At 36.2% G+C, this 18,326-nt stretch overlaps 1 protein-coding gene across 1 annotated transcript in view; it reads left to right on the forward strand.

Moving 5' to 3' along the window:
• The window catches only part of uggt2 (UDP-glucose glycoprotein glucosyltransferase 2), a 638,028-nt gene that overhangs the window by 405,774 nt on the left and 213,928 nt on the right, over positions 1 to 18,326 (forward strand). Inside the window, exon 22 of the mRNA XM_028799549.2 lies at positions 13,321 to 13,530. Coding sequence (XP_028655382.2) covers positions 13,321 to 13,530 — 210 coding nt within the window. The remainder of the gene's footprint in view (positions 1 to 13,320; positions 13,531 to 18,326) is intronic.

The following is an 18,326-nucleotide window of genomic DNA, read 5'->3' on the forward strand; positions in this document are numbered from 1 at the left end:
TACTTTGCAGCAACGGCGACAGCTTCTTTAACTGGACTGTAGCTCCACTGTGTTTGATTTCAGTAGCAACGAACGAGATATAATAGTCTAGATACTCAGCGTGATACAGCACAGCCTTGAACCAAGAGTTCCATCTTGTGATGACTTGAGTTGGCGGCATGACTGCCTTTTCAACTTTCATTTGTCGCAGATGATGAAGATATCTAGCACGACGTCCTGATGCTTTGGAGAATATGGCCTTGACAGAAGCAGCCAGCATATCACAAAGTCGTAGTGCTTCACGAAACTCTTCTCCAACTAATGACAGGATGTGGGCCCAACATGTGACATGAACGACATTTGGCAGTATTCCTCGCAAACTGTCACGAAAACATTTTTTCATATAAGCTGCATTATCCGTAACAAACGCTACAACGTCATTGAAGTGCACGTTAACCTCAGTCAGAGTACGGATAATTAGCTGCGCAATGCTTACATTGTTCACTTCGGTTAAAAAATCTGTGTTCATTAACATTGCTGTGCATTCATCTGGTTTAAAAGCATTGAGCGGTTGAATAAGCACATTCAGAGCATAACGTCCAACAACATCTGTTGTTTCATCGGCAATAATGACCACTTTCTGTCCGGGTAGCTTCGCTATTATATTAGTTTGTTGTTGGTTGAAAATTCTTGTAACGTATAGTTCCCTAAGTGTATTAGCCTGCGGTATTCCACCACTGCCCTTCAGGTTCTTATGCATAAAACTACGCATGGTAGGGTTGTCAACTTTCTCCAGCGGTATATTGGCTGCCATAAATGCTTCAACCAGTTCCATCTCTAACGTATCTTTGGCAGCAGTTGCAGCAGTTGATCGTTCAATGCATCTGGTAGTAGTACTTTGTCGTTTGCTGCTTGTGGGATCATTCGTGGCCTCATGTTGTCGTTTATTTGCACGCTCTGTGTGCTTTTTTGTCTCCAGATGATCAGTTATAGTCAGGCATCTAACATGATCGACCGGTTAGGTACAAGTCTTGCACCACAGTAAACCACCTTCAGCGTAGAATTTATCCTGTCCAAATTCTTTAACTCGGTGTTCCGGTCCAATATTCACTGCAGTTTTATTGCATTGCTTGTTATTGTTATTGGCCATACTAAAAGATTACTTTTACTAAATTTAAATAAGCCTAATTGATTGTAAAGTACACGATAGATCAAATTGTTACCACAGCCAATAAATCTATTTAAAAATTGCTACAAGTACCAGCAATGCTATAAATCGACTTAAAAAATTAATGTTTACTCTTCCAACGGAAGGGCTAATGACGTAATGAGATGATGCAATAGGCTAAAGAAAGAACTTAAAGAAGTAATCAAAACTAATCATACTAATATCAATATGCCTCAAATGGTGAGATTTCATTCAGATTTGGTATTTTCCGCAGCAGATAGGTTAATTCCGCGGCGTGGCGTTTTACCGCTGCAAAACCCTAAATTCTGTGGGCCGTGGTAAACCGTGGGCCCTAGTTATATTCCATTAAATTACTTGTATATAGTAAAGTACCCATTAATTGCAGAGGCGTTATATAAAACTAGGTGAAGTACTTGTCCATGCCCAGACACAAATAAACAACGAAAAAGTGTCTTTCAGAAATTCATCATGGCTAAACACAAATTATGATCAGACAAAGCTCTAATCCAGCAAGACAAAAAAAATGTTATCCATATTAGTTAGAAAACACAGTACCCGTGGTGTTAGCTGAGATCCTGCTTTGGCCGTTTAAAGAGTTTGCATGTTCTGATGACAGTGTCCTCCCATCAGCCCCAGTAAATAACTGCTGCCTTATAGAAATTGTAGTACCTCCTCTTTCCGATATGCCTTATACCCTATATTTTAAGTTGGACCAACAGAATGCAGATGCAAAATTTTATGAAAATCAGTTCATCTGTTTTTGTGTGATTGGCAAATAGTTTATGATTTTGTGTAGATAATGAGAAGTAGGTAAAGGTATTGAAACGTTCTCAAAGAAATAAAAATGACTCTGCTCTACAGATTACTTAAAAATATAATGAGTCCCATACCCAGTTACTTAAAAGGCTAAACAATGCAGATAAGTTTTTAAAGACACTGCCATCAGTGTTTAAAAACTACTCTTTCATGCTTGTGCTTCATGGCTGTTAAAAATGAAATGGGTGCAGTGACAGTGTACATCAATTAGGTAATAACATGCACAATATGCCCAATATACAGTATATATGATGGGGATTTGTTTTACGTATAGAGCTGTCTACGTATATACATGCAAAATAAATTCACTGAACCTATAAATAAAGTAAAAATACAGCCACTTAAAAATTCTTACAATGTTCCACTGAGGTTTTGCTAACGAGGTATGTTTTCTTTCCTTGTTTTTCTTCTTTTCCACTTCTCTGGTTATTTCTCACAAACTTTTGTTTAAAGTGGTTTCTTTGCAATTAACATTTTGTCTCTAGCTTAACGTTAACATGCTGAGTGAACAGAAATGATTTGGGAAGCATCTGTTCTAATGGACTGTTGAAAAACAGTCATTTAGAGTGATGTGTATCATCGTTTAAATGCATCAATTTATGTGAAACATATGCAAGTGTCATTTTTAAAGAAATAACACAACAAAACTACAGAAAGCAGAGTGGTGAAGGGAATTAATAATTGGTTATGCTACCACAACAGTAGAATAGTTAATGCCTTGTGGGTTAGTTTTTGATTTAGCCCATTCTTTCTCTTTTTGGCATTTTTTCCCTATGGACACTCTGATTTCTACTACATTATACTGTAGTTTAATATACTTTTTTCTGCCTGTAAACCTTTAGTTATCCAAGCAGTTGTCCTGATATTTCACATGTCCCTGTTATTATAAAACATAAATAATGTACATAGATTGTTCTACTTATATGCATATTTATTTGACTGGTTATTTAATTTGCACATTTCTGGTCAATTCTAATATTATAATGGTAAAGAAAACATCCATATGTTGATAGCTTGAGCTGCAAAAAATTAAGTTCTACTTCATGTGCTTTATTGTACATCATTGCATGTTTTTCATTAAACTGTGTGAGCAGTGTATGCTTCTTGTGGTTTACTCATTAAAGAAGATTCTGGCAAGGATACTTAAACACTGGGCAGTGTAGTTGCCAGTAGTTTATCCTGGCATGGAGAACTGGCTGATCTTGTCAGACCAAAAAAAGTTATGGTGATAAATGCTGCTGGTTATTTGGAATAGTGAGCAAAATTTTTTTTCAAGAGTGGAATACTGATACTATAACTCATACATATACATACATACTGTGGAACCTGGCCCGGACACAGACAGACGGACATCGTTTTTGTCACCCAACACACATTTATTTACACTATTTACAAATATATTAACATGAACACAACCCCATTGCCTCAGCACCAATCACCCCAATCCAGACTCTCAATACAATGCCTTCTCTCTCTGGACCACCTCCACTCCTCTCCTTTGACTTCCGTCCTCTTCCACCCGACTCCAGCCTTGAATGAAGGGAGGCGGCCCCTTTTATATTCCCCCAGATGTGCTCCAGGTGTGTTCCGGCAATCTTCCAACGACACGCCCCAGTGTAGCGGAAGTGCCGGCTGCATCCCCGGAAGCACTCCGGGTGTCCCTGCTCCTCTTCGCCCCCAGCACTTCCTGGTGTGGCGGAAGTGCTGAGGTCCAGGGCTCCCATGGCATCCGGGCGCCCCCTGGCGGTGACCACAGGCCCCCAATGGAACCAGGGCAGTCGCCCCCACATGGTCTGAGGAGGGCATAAGCCCTCTTACGGTCCTCCGGGGCGTCCCAGCCGGGTCGCCCCTCCAGCCACCTGCGACAATACATACATATATATATATATACTGTGTGTGTGTAAATATATATATATATATATATATATATATATATATATATATATATATATATATATATATATATATATATATACACACACACACACACATACATAATGTACATAACATATAAATATATCATTTTTATGATTTCTATCATTCTAATCAGCCAGAGAATGGCTTTTGATAATTTTGGTTGTAGAATTTTATGCTTAAAATACTATGCTTAACATGTCATTTTTATACTTTCATTAACACATCATTAATACATTATGCAGCATAAACTTTGTGTCTGTGTGTATATATATATATACAGGGGTTGACAAACATAGGATTACTGTTGTGAGTACGCAAAACACAGTTTATTCTTAGTATTATTATTTATGTATTATTTATTTGTATAATTTGTCAGTGTGCTGGAGTATAGCCGACCATTCTTGAGCATGCTTCATATAATTGCATTTGAGTAAAACATTCCCGCCATAGATCATTTCTTGCATTTCCTACTGACTTGACTTTTGTTGTTAGTCATTGCAAAACACAATTTTAGAGGAAACTCTAAATTCTTTTGATATGAGTGAGTGAATGAGTCACTGAATATTGAATTATATTTTGTGAGATTTTTGAGACCCTCCCCAACTGTGCTGCACACCGAAACTTGGTTGACGTTTCCGTCGAGGATTACTTGACCATCACAAAGGCAACCACAGGTTCATAGCACCACCGAGGCAAGTTCAAGTTTGCACATTTGCCACATAATGCGTTTGTTACCCGATGGTTGATGCCGGGAATGGTCTAACCCGGCCATTGACCAGGCCCTGTCACTTGTTGTTTGCTGTGCCTGTGTGTATTAAAGTGGTAGCTCCCATTTCAAAAAATACCCTTACTGTACCTATTTTGATATGAATAAAGTAGGTTTTCTTGAATCCTTTGGACTCAGCATCTTCTGTTGGATGAAATTCAGTGACTCACACATCACAATATAATATATTTATAATTTTTCAAGTGTTCTAATTTTCAGCATGCTAGTAAAATATTTTTTTTCAAAATCCAAACTGCAAAAACCAGTTTATCTCCCACTCCTACAGCCATTCATCCACTTCCTGAAAAAGACTATTCCAACTAAGTTTAGCCAGGGGCAGAAAATTATCATTCCAGCATTGTGTAGAATGCAAAGACCAAACCTAGCTATGGTATCTCAGGACATAAAGCAGAGAGGAATGAGGCCCTGAGAAATTCCTCCCTGGTGACAGGGTGCAAGTCCACTGCAGGGCACAGTCACTCACACTGTTTTACTGGGCCAGCTTTATCTGGCCAGTTACATTAACATATGCATGTGTGGGTTTTGGGGGTGGGGGTTACCAGAGTATCCAGAAAAAATATACACAAGTAAGTTGTATGTAAAATTGCAATATCATATGTATTTAGTTTTTTAGTTTAATTTTCCTGGGTGTTCCAATTACACTAGAAATTTGCTCATTCTTGACCACTTACTCGATTATGTAAACTTAAGAAAGACTGTGAGAACAGTAGGTAAAAATGGCAGCACAAAATTAATAATGTTATTTTAATAACTTTAAGCCAATTTTTGGGTTAAACATGCTAGCTGATATTCTGTGTTGTGGCCTTAAAATTCATCATGTATTAATTCTGTATTTAAAATGAAACTGGTTTTATATTAATATTTACTGTTATGTTTAGGGCATTCTGGCTAATGCCATCACTCCTGACTTCACTTTAGGATATTTCCCCAAAGTGTTAGAATTTGCTGCACACATTAATGCGCCTAAAGGAATATATTTTCCATTAACACCATTCACAGGCAAAATGGCAAGAGATTTGTGTGTCAATCAAGACATTTCACTCCACTAGCACCATCACTGCACTTATTATAGCAAGGTCATTCTTTTCAATTGATGCATTGAACAGTATCTTGCTTAGTCTGCATTTGTAATTCAGTGTGTTCTGCCTTAGGAACACTATGAATGTGGGTTTGTGCGGAGAACACAAATTGGTTGATGCTGGTTTGGTAACTAATGTATTATTTTCTGTTCATGTGTCTGACAAAGTGAGCACCACAATCTAGTTATAGCCTATTTGAAGGCAGCACCACAGTGTATTTTGAGGAATACCAGATGACTCCTTGCCTTTTTGTCATCTTATTCACAAACTAGATCTTTCTCCCTAACTTAGTGGTGTGCAGTGGTCATTTGTCACTATAGGAGCCATTTCCTCTACAAAACAATTTACAGATATGATTATTTTTTATGTATGATGAATAGTACTGTTCTCTGCTTTCATTTGATCACCTCCAAATGGATGGCACCTAGTCTTCACTGCAGGAGCAAAGAGTTGATGCGCCATTGTTGTTGTGGCTACTGTGTTAATCTGTTAGGCTACCATCAGTATATTTATCCTTTATTGAGCAAAAAACGCTTTTAGGAGTATGCCAGTTAAAATTTAATACTACTTTGATCAAGTAGGGAGCTCACAACGCATACAGTCATATGAAAAAGTTTGGGAACCCCTCTTAATTCTTTGGATTTTTGTTAAAGTATCTATCTATCTATCTATCTTTATCATTGGCTGAGCTTTCAAAGTAGCAACTTCCTTTTAATATATGACATACCTTATGGAAACAATAGTATTTCAGCAGTGACATTAAGTTTATTGGATTAACAGAAAATATGCAATATGCATCATAACAAAATTAGACAGGTGCATAAATTTGGGCAACCCAACAGAAATATTACATCAATACTTAGTTGAGCCTCCTTTTGCAAATATAACAGCCTCTAGACACCTCCTATAGCCATTGATGAGCGTCTGGATTCTGGATGGAGGTATTTTTGATCATTCGTCCATGCAAAATCTCTCCAGTTCAGTTAAATTTGATGGCTGCCGAGCATGGACAGCATGCTTCAAATCATCCCATAGATTTTCAATGATATTCAAGTCAGGGGACTGTGACGGCCATTCCAGAATATTGTACTTCTCCCTCTGCATAAATGCCTTTGTAGATTTCAAACTGCGTTTTGGGTCATTGTCTTGTTGGAGTATCCAACCCCTGCGTAACTTCAACTTTGTGACTGATGCTTGAACATTATCCTGAAGAATTTTTTAATATTGGGTTGAGTTCATCCGACCCTCGACTTTAACAAGAGTCCCAGTCCCTGAACTAGCTACACAGCCCCACAGCATGATGGAACCTCCACCAAATTTGACAGTAGGTAGCAGGTGTTTTTCTTGGATTGAGGTGTTCTTCTTCCGCCGTGCAAAGCGTTTTTTGTTATGACCAAATTACTCAATTTTTGTCTCATCAGTCCAAAGCACTTTGTTCCAAAATGAATCTGGGTTGTCTAAATGAGCATTTGTGTACAACAAGCGACTCTGTTTGTGACGCTGAATTGTAGAACGATGTAGAGATACACCATGTGCAGCAAGATGTTCTTTATGCAAATTGTGCTGAATTGTAGAACAATGTACAGATACACCATCTGCAGCAAGATGTTCTTGCAGGTCTTTGGAGGTGATCTGTGTGTTGTCAGTAACCATTCTCACAATCCTGCGCATATGCCGCTCCTTTATTTTCTTGGCCTGCCAGACCTGGGTTTAACATTAACTGTGCCTGTGGCCTTCCATTTCCTGATTACATTCCTTACAGTTGACACTGACAGTTTAAACCACTGAGATAACTTTTTGTAGCCTTCCCCTAAACCATGAAACTGAACAATCTTTGTTTTCAGGTCTTTTGAGAGTTGCTTTGAGGATCCCCTGCTGTCACTCTTCAGAGGAGAGTCAAAGGGAAGCACAACTTGCAATTGGCCACCTTAAATACCTTTTCTCATGATTGGACACACCTGTCTATGATGTTCAAGGCTTAACGAGCTAATCCAACCAATTTGGTGTTGCCAGTAATCAGTATTGAGCAGTGACATGCATTCAAATCAGCAAAATTACAAGGGTACCCAAATTGTTGCACAGCCAGTTTTTCACGTTTGATTTAATTTCATACAACTAAGTACTGCTTCACTAATAAATCTTTGTTTGGAAAACACCCCAGTACTCAGATGTTCCTAGAAAATGAAAGACATACCACTGTTATCTTTTTTGTTGAAAGTAAATTATTATGCAGACTTGGTTGGATTAGCTCCCAAACTTTTTCATATGACTGTATTAGATATGTTCTTGGAACACTTGCTCTCTCATAATTTATGTCATTGTGCTCATGATAGCAGTACAGTATGTGAAGTTACATTATAATAAGGCTTTAATGAACCAACCATCAATAAAACATAAAAGACAGTATACAGCAGTGGAAAAAAAAGAAGTGTTAGTGTGGAAATGCTCTAGAAGGTCTTCATGTTCAAAGCATTCTTTATGTTAAGAATGCAGGTTGAAAATGAAGAGTTCTGTTGCTAAATATCTTAACCGACATGGATTATTGATTGATTGTCCTATGTCATATTGAAATCATACTTTAGAAATACTTGATAAATTAATTGAATATGGCAATGTCAAGTTTCATTGTTGGTTTTGATAGCCGTCTGTTTTGTTTACTTCCAAATCATATGTATGTAGCACAAGGTGAGGGCCAATTTGGCAGCCAATCAACCTAAAGATCATTGATATAAGAGCACCATGTGAAAGTAAACAAATATCATAGACCACTTCTTTGCAGTGTACCCCCTTTGGAAATTCACAGCGATTCGATAAATTAAGTTGGGTCACGTCATAATTGGATACAGCAATCAACCTAAAACCCCCAAATTAGAAAATTACTGTGCAGATGATCAAGGTTATTTTCAGCTCACACACTAGTAAACCCACTGCATTTTAATGTGCATTTGAAACTGTATATGAGCTAATATTCCATAGAAAAAAAAAAGCAAGGAACTATTATCAGTTAATGATTTGAAAGTAAATATATTAATCAATACTCATTCAAATACAAGATAAATAACAGATTTCAAACAGGTACGTTAGATAATTAAATTTAAATTCTATATACTTGTTGAAAATGAATTGATTATTGTTAAACTGGAGACAAGACAACTCATGGAAATGATATGATGAAGAAAAAAGTTTTAATAATCATTTAAAACCACCTAAGAAGTGAGGCAGTTGCTTGAACAATCTAGATAAGAAAGTCTAGGTGAGATGGAGCACCAGGATATGACCTGAGAAACACACCTGGTATTATTGATAATAATAGTGATGATATATAATGATTGAGAGATTTTGATAAGTAAACAAATGTACTGTCTGAGTAAACAGAGATTGAGCATGATGGTGTTTTCAGACAGTGAGCCCTGTTATTGAAGAAAAATGATTGAAACGTCTAGTTCATTTTTTCAGTCTTGGTGTCCTGCTTATAGTACGACCTTCAAAATAAAATCACTCCATCAATTTGTGCTCTGTCCGTAGGGTAAGTAGTTAAAAGTACTGCCCTCTTATAAATGTCCTTTATGATGATGATTCACAATTCATTTTCTGTTCTGTCTAAAGTTCAAGTTGTCCCCCTTCTGTATTGAAAGCATCAGTTTTCAGTACAGTTGTAAAATGATATTTAGAGAGAGGGCACCTTTATGTGAGTGTTGAACTATACATACAGATAAACATACTATATATATTTAGTCATCTTCTTGAAGGCTGTCATTTTTTTTAAGTTAGTTGAATCTGACTTAATGGCCATTTAGCTATTTAAGGTGGGGCTTTTGGAAATGTTTTGTACTCTCTGAAAAGACTGGAGCCACTTCATCCATTACAGGGTTTCTGAGGTGCAAGTTGGAGCAGCAGTTCTTTGCATGGCACAGTCATTCATGTGCCAGTTAGTCCTGGCATTTAACCTATTGTGCAAGTCTTTGCTATGAAGAAGGAATACCAGAGAACTCTGTGAAAAATAAACAGTGATTGGACTGGGTTTCAAATCCAGGATCTTGGAGATAGTTGAGTTTAAATGTATTATGTATTCTGTACATCAACATACAGTGGAACCTCGGTTCACGACCATAATTCGTTCCAAAACTCTGGTCGTAAACCGATTTAGTTGTGAACCGAAGCAATTTCCCCCATAGGATTGTATGTAAATACAATTAATCCATTCCAGACCATAGGAACAAATATAGTTAATTAAACCATAGAATGCACAGCCTAATAGTAAACTAAATGTAAAAACATTGAATAACACTGAGAAAACCTTGAACAACAGAGAAAGCTAACATTGCAAGAGTTTGCGCTATACTGTTGCCTTATGACCTGATCGCTGTAAACACTTTTTTTTTTTTTTTTCTTTTTTTTTTTTGAGTTTTAAGCAAAGGGAAAAAAAGGAACATTTGAACAAATCCGAACTTTATTTAAAAACCAACCATAAACCACCAAGAAAGTAACATTGTAGGAGTTCACGCTAATAGCCTTACAACCCGATCGCTGTGTAAACTTTTTTTTAACGAGTTATAAGCACAGGGTAAAAAATGAACATTTGAAAAATCAGAAATTTAATAAACAACCAAGAAAAGTAACATTGCAACAATTCACGCCACAAACTGAAAAATGAACATTTGAAAAATCTGTAATACAAAAACTAACCATACACCACCAAGAAAACTAACCTTGCATGAGTCGAGTTCTGGCATGAAGTGAGGAGGAACTGGGTGGAGAACAATCCAGTCTCGTCGCAGTTGAAGACTTGTTGCGGGATGTAGCCTTCGTCCTCCACTAATTTTGTGAAATTTTTCACGAATTCTTTCGCAGCTTCAGCGTTGGAACTAGCAGCCTCTCCATGCCTTACCACATTATGAATGCCACTTCTCTTGTGAAACTTTTCAAACCATCCTCTACTGGCTTTAAATTCTTCACTTTCGCCACTCGTAGAAGGATAGTTTTGCAGCAAATCACCATGAATCTTCCTGGCTTTCTCGCATAACATTGCCTCGCTTACACTATCCCCTGCACGTTGCTTCTCGTTCAGCCACACTAGCAACAGATTTTCCACCTCTTCCAGCACTTGAGGCCTCTGCCTGGTTAACGCTGTAACTCCTTTTGCAGCATCACCTGCTTTAATAGATTCTTTCTGCTTTAGAATAGTTGAAATCGTAGATTTTGACTTCTTGTACTCGGCGGCAAGATCAGTAACACGAATGCCATGCTCATAATTTTCAATAATTTCTTTCTTTACTTCGATTTCAATTTTCTGCAAAACTTTCTTCTCACCACTCTTCACTTGCTTAGAAGCCATGGTTAACTGCAAAAGCACACAAAATTCTGTAGAGCACAAAGAGTTCACAGGTAAAGCACGCACATCTGACTGAGAACAATGAACAGGGAGAGGCTGAACACGTGCTTAAATACAGTAATTGGCGCGTACGAACCGGAAGGAAAATTAAATAAATAGATAGATAGATAGATAGATAGATAGATAGATAGATAGATAGATAGATAGATAGATAGATAGATAGATAGATAGATAGATAGATACTTTATTAATCCCAATGGGAAATTCACATTCTTCAGCAGCAGCATACTGATACAATAAATAATATTAAATTAAAGAATGATAATAATGCAGGTGAAAAACAGACAATAACTATGTATAATGTTGAATGTTAACGTTTACCCCCCCCGTGTGGAATTAAAGAGTCGCATAGTTTGGGGGAGAAACGATCTCCTCAATCTGTCACTGGAGCAGGACAGTGACAGCAGTCTGTCGCTGAAGCTACTCTTCTGTCTGGAGATGATACTATTAAGTGGATGCAGTGGATTCTCCATAATTGATAGGAGCCTGCTGAGCGCCCTTCGCTCTGCCACAGATGTTAAACTGTCCAGCTCCATGCCAACAATAGAGCTTGCCTTCCTCACCAGTTTGTCCAGACGTGAGGCGTCTTTCCTCTTAATGCTGCCTCCCCAGCACAAAGAGTTCACAGCGAAAGCACGCACACACGTGCAAGCATGCACGTCTGACCAAGAACAATGCAACACATGCGGAAATCATCGGCGTGCACAAACCGAAAGGGAAATTGGCTTGTTCGTATACTACGTGTGTGGTCGTGAACCGAGGCAAAAGTTTGCCGAACTTTTTGGTCATAAACCGATTTGTACGTGTACCGAGACGTTCGTGAACCAAGGTTTCACTGTACATTAAAAAAAAAAAATTGTGATTATATGATCGATATTGTCACATGTACAGAGTTCAGAGAAATTCTTACTTACTGATTATGATGCAACTCTTCACCTCTCCACCATAACTGGTGAATATGACTACCATGACAAGAAGCAAGCTAAACCCAAGAAGACCTTGATATGAAGAAAATTATTGCATAAAATATTAGAAAACAGACTGTAGATTTTACAAAATAAAATCAAGGTACGTGACTGTTAAGATAACTGTTGAGTGGGCTACTTCAGGGAAACATAGCACAATGTATACAAGGTAGGAATTGGTTGGTTGCTATTCTCCTGTCCTTGGCTTGAACCTCCAGTCTTGTGCTGAACAAGAAAGCATATTAGACTGCTAAGCTGTAAGGGCTTTTATTTTTCTTATTTGTGTTATATTTACCCTAATAAAAGGATTTGTGTCTGTCTGTATATCTCTATAATTCAAAACGATAGCATATCATAAACCTTTTAGTAATGAAATGGATTGCATTTGTCATTCCAACAGATGGTGCATCACAATCAATAACACTGCTGTTATGAATTCCGTACCAAATGGCATATAACAGAGATATATGCATTGTATCATATACTGCAAACATTAATGCCGAGGTCTGCATTGATAACTTAGATTTCAACCTCTCTTAGACGGGTAGCACAGCTAGTTTAAACTATATTTTTAGAGTCAGTAATTTTGTATAACAAAACCCGTGTCACTTATGTAATATTTTTCTTTAAACTTAGTGAATCTATTAAGAATAAAACATGAAACAATATTTTAAACAGTAAATTATTTTTCAATTTATCCTACATTTAATATTTTTAATTTCCAAATATATAAATTATAATAAAAGTTACAGTATAAATACACAGCAGTCAAATACACATTGTTATATAAAAAAATTATAGAAAAACTCATTAATTAATTCATTAATCTTAATCTTAGTTTTAAGCACGTTTTCTGTTATTTGTCAGCGTAGAGTGTTGATCATACTATACCATGAGAGCACAAAAAATTACTGTTTACTGACACTAAACTTATTTATATATAGTATCACATTACAGTATTTAAAATCAGAAATTAAATGTTGCTTTATTTCTGCTGTTATTATTGGTAGCTTTAAATATAGTAATTTACTAAAACTATTTACGAATTAGTTTTAAGTCTGGGAAATCAATGTTGTGGTGTAATATTCTATGCTTTTATCTTCTGTGTGTCTTATATATATATAATTAATTAAACAAATCAATATGAACAAATATTGCAATATACTGTACAATGATTGGTATGATTTTATTTGCAGAAAAAAAGCACCAATATTCGAATAGGACTGCTGAATAATCCTGAGTCTAAAGGGTTGTCTGATGATAATACTGTAGTAGCCCGAGCCACATGGTCTGCTATCCTCACACAGAAACAACAGGTGGTAGTAAACTTCATACAGAAGCTGATCAAGGAGGAAACTCAACAACGTCTTCATCAAGGAACAAAAATGAAGTATTTGGTTGTTCAGGTGAGTATGCATTAACCTTTTTTTATATTTGCAAAGGTATAATTTGTATTGTGGTTTTTATAATCACATACAGGGTAGAGGTGAGTAAATAAAGCTACTTTGTACACAAATTAATTTTTTAACTGAAAATATATATCACTGACAACTGATCCCTTGTGGAACATGTTAATCCAGCCACAGTATAAAGTTAAGAGTACATTGCACTTGTAATTTTTGAGATTATTGTTTTGTTTTTTTTTTTTTTTACTTTGACTTTTAATAGTTGTGTTGGAATCACACTTCTACAGATCTCATTACAATGCCTATGGCAGCATTGGTTCATTGACAGTGGTTCTCTGTGGTTTTAAGCTATAAATAACAGTAAAATGACTGCATTGTATAGCATAGGCATACTCTCTACAGGCACCAAGACAGAAAGAAATTTCATTGTAGTTGTTTTTTTAAGAATCTTTATTTGCTTACAAAATACCTTTTAAAAGAGCAATATAGCATCAAGAACCATTTCTATTGTAAAATGATCCCTGTAGCTCACAGTACTACTTTCATTAGATAGATAGATAGATAGATAGATAGATAGATAGATAGATAGATAGATAGATAGATAGATAGATAGATAGATAGATAGATAGATAGATAGATAGATAGATAGATAGATAGATAGATACTTTATTAATCCCAAGGGGAAATTCACATTTTTTTTTTTTTGATTAGTCAATAACTCCTTCATAAGACCAGATAATTTATCCCTGGTCCACACCACTATCCTTCCCTATCTTTTTGCCACCCTGTTCTTTTCCAGGTGGCACCTCTAGGTGGCTTGTGTTATTGAAGATTGTGAGGTATGATTTTTTTCTTAGAAGTCAAGGTCTTGGCAGTAATAATTACTGTACTAACACAAATGATTTTGATTTATTTGTTGTAAGTATGATGTGTGTATATTGTAGTCAAGTAAAATGAAAGGAAAATTGAAGATAAAGGGGATCATAAGATCAACAATAGGGAATTAATAGTAAAATGTAATAAAGAATTGACTTAAATTATATTAATAAATTGAATTAATAAAGAATTGTATCAGAATATACAATAGTACTGGTAATAGAAATTACCATCTGTCCCCAAGGGTTAGGAATGACGTAAATGGTAAACTTTATTTGTCGTTAAATGGCATATGTACAGTACATATGTGGAGGAATCAAAATGTTTTGAGCCTGACCCATTCTTTGGTGTAATGTAACCAATATAGGTAGCTCTTCAAATTGGTGAATAGGAGGTAGTCACACAGGTGTGGGGAATTGGATTAATATATGGCATGTCTTTGAATTCACAAATTCACAGAGCAGCCCTTGTAACTCATTCATTATGAACATGAACATTGTAGGGATGGAGAATGTGGACATATAATATTCAACAACTTTCCATGTGACTTTTCCCTAATTGCCTGCAGCAGATGGCAAAGCAAATCAGTATAATACTGACAAGTTCTGAGGGCTTTCAAAGGTACTGTATATAGTTAATATGAACTACACTGCTAAAAAATAATTGTTCACTTGATCATAATTTCACTGGCCTTGAATCTGTCTGGTGTTAGAGAATCACCATGCTTCTATTGTTTTGCTTTATGAACTATGGTCTCTTTAAACATTACTGAATTTTATCTCATTTTGCATTCATTAGCTTGAACATTTGGTGATACTTCATTTCAGGGGAGTAAACATTATGAGCACTGAGACCTTCATAGAATTTGTTTATTCACAGTTGCTCATGTGAAATGGATTTAACAGACCCATGACAAATCCCTATAGCATCATCTGTCTCGCAAACCATAACTCTTTGAATCTTCATTATGATTTGCTACACACTGGTGTCAATATGTAAGATCAACGAGAACTTCAGTCATATTTGACATACTTCCAGCAGCCCATCTCTTGCCTGTGGCATATGATGGGGACTGGTCTTATTACATTTTGACCAGCAGAGAATTAATCGACAAAGGAATATTATTGTCTAACATTAGAAATTCATTGATAGTGCCATACATGTGTTTCTAGTTTTCAGCATCCATATTGATTTGGTTCTTACACAAGAAGCATATACTATAATGCTAGTTCATATATTACATTATACAGGAACTAATCTTTATGGAATCGACATCATATAATACCCCTTTCAGGTTCAGGCTCAAAAACTTCTTTATTATTTCTAAATTAGAACAATATGTGTTTGAAAACATATTATTGCAGCCATGAGCATTCCTGACTCCAATTTTTTACCACTTGGATATCTCAAGGAATAAAATATTGCTTTACTTGTGTTAAGGCATCTAATACGTGCTATGAAAAATTTTACACCATAACACAAGACATTGGTATGGACCCCATGGGGTCCTTCCTTCATTCCATTGAAAAGAAGGAAATGTGTTTCTTTACCCCACTGGACAAAGTATTTGCAGTCCTCCATTGTCCTTTACTTATGATTAGTGATGAGGCAATGATTCATGTGAAACTGAATTGGCAAAACAATCATAAAATTAAATGTTTTTTCATGACCAACAAAATTCACACTGTTCACAAAGGAAAAAAAGGTGTGTACTCTCTGTCAGGAAAGCATTTTTCTTGCACAAATTCTGCACACACCTGTCTGTCATTTAATGTATAACTATAATTTTCCAGTGAAAAAGAGGAGTAATTTCTGTGTCAAATGTAGAAATTTTGTTGATACATGGGACACATGATGTAGTTATCTTTTAGTACGATGACATTCTTAGCATTTGTAATCCTAAAGATGCACTGGAGACTGAAACTATGCTTGGTATATCTGCAGAAATCAAGAAAGAGGAAAGAGCAGTTGCTAGGTAATGGTATGATTCAAGTTCACATGTAGTATTCTGTCCTGGAGAGAGAACGCAGTGATGTGCATATCAATGAGTTGTTTTCTTGATTTTATTAATTTTATTAAAATCAAATAACATTCCATACAAATAAATCAAGTTTTGCAAAAATAGGTTCGAAACAAATCAACCCCCACCCCTGAGAAAGAGAGCTAGGCCAGCAGTGTAAAACTTTAAGATAGTCAAAATAAGTACTGTAAATATATAAATTAATAAATGAATAGAAATAAACAGGGTAAAAAAAGAGAGGAGAGAATCTGCTTCCTCAGTTTAAATGCTTATTCTAAAATGTTATTGATTAGATTCTGCCAAGTTTTGAAAATGTTTTGTACAGATCCTCTAAGTGCAAATTTGATTTTTTCCAATTTCAAATAGTATATAACATCAGTTACCCACTGACTTAGAATAGGAGAGTTAGGATTCTTGCAGTTGAGCAAGATAAGTCTACGTGCCAATAGCGTAGTAAAGGCAATTACAGTTTGTTTGTCCTTCTCCACTTTAAGCTCATCTGGAAGTACACCAAACACAGCTGTTAGTGGATTAGGAGGGATTGTGACTCCGACGCTGTCTGAAAGGCATTTAAAGATTTTGGTCCAGAATGATGTTAATTTGGTGCAAGCCCAAAACATTTGGCCCAGTGAGGCTGGAACTTGATTGTGAGTTATTTGATTGCAAAAATGCATGTAAAACAAATTTCATTGTCATTTTTGCAAAAATGTATGTTTAGGACATATATAGCTCAGGACATAACTAAATGGCTATCACTACTATCAGTTCTTAGCCCACTGTAACTTTACCTTTTTCTTTTATCCTGACAGAAGTTCAGATTGAATTGTTTCCTGCTACAGTTCTTTGTGAGAGGGTACAATTATGCTTTTGTATAATCATATGATAGATGAATGAGCTTAGCGTGTCTGTTACATTGCAGAACTCATTTCTTTCACTTTTGCCTCTTTGTTAATTGTGATTATGGGACTAGCATTATCCAGATATTTGCTCTTGAGCTATTTATTACATCTCTAGCATTTCAAGCGCATACATTTGTGAAAATCCCTTTAGGGCCATTGTTTCTAATACACCCATGCAAGACTGACCAAAAAATCTTGGAGTTGAAGCAGTTCTGTAAGGAGGATTGACCAAATTCCCCCCAAGCCAATATGCAGGACTCATCAGATGTTGTTGTAAATTTTTGATATAATTCAGATCAGTGCTTGTCAAACACAGTCACACCAATTACTGAATGCGTAGGTTACACTTTTTCCACTTATTTAACATTGGAGTATTTTAACCAGTGAATGAAAAAGTGTAACTTTTTTTATTATTGTTTTCTCTTTTTAATTTCAATGACTTCAATGAAAATCTCATATTTGGTCAGATTTATGCAGAAATTCAAAGATTCTAAAGGGTTATCAGACTTTCTTGTTATACTGGTCAACAAGCATTTTGCTACTGGGATTATTTCATCTGTACTTTAACAAATTTCACTTGCTGACTCCAAATCTGAAAACTGTTTTCGTCCAGCACGTCCCATTTCTTAGTTATGATGTTCCAGGTCTTGGACAACTAGGGTGACTGGACAGTAAAGGCGATGCGTTTCAGCATTTAAGAAATAAGTTTGGTCTCGAGAAAAGTGAAGCCAAAATTAAGGAAGGTGTTTTTGTTGGCCCTGAAATCCGTGAACTGATGCTTGACAATGAGTTCAAAAGGAAACTGAAGCTAACTGAATCAGCACCGTCATTCATGCAGGTTGTCCAAAATTTTCTTGACAGTCACAGAGCACAGAATTATACTGAGCTTGTGGAGAATATTCTGAAAGTATATCAGCTTACGGGAGCCAGAATGTCACTGAAGATGCATTTTTTACATTCTCATCTCAACTTTTTTCCACCAAATCTAAGCGATGTTGGAG

The sequence above is a fragment of the Erpetoichthys calabaricus genome, chromosome 4, assembly GCF_900747795.2.
Source record: "Erpetoichthys calabaricus chromosome 4, fErpCal1.3, whole genome shotgun sequence".
Taxonomy (NCBI): Eukaryota; Metazoa; Chordata; class Cladistia; order Polypteriformes; family Polypteridae; genus Erpetoichthys; species Erpetoichthys calabaricus.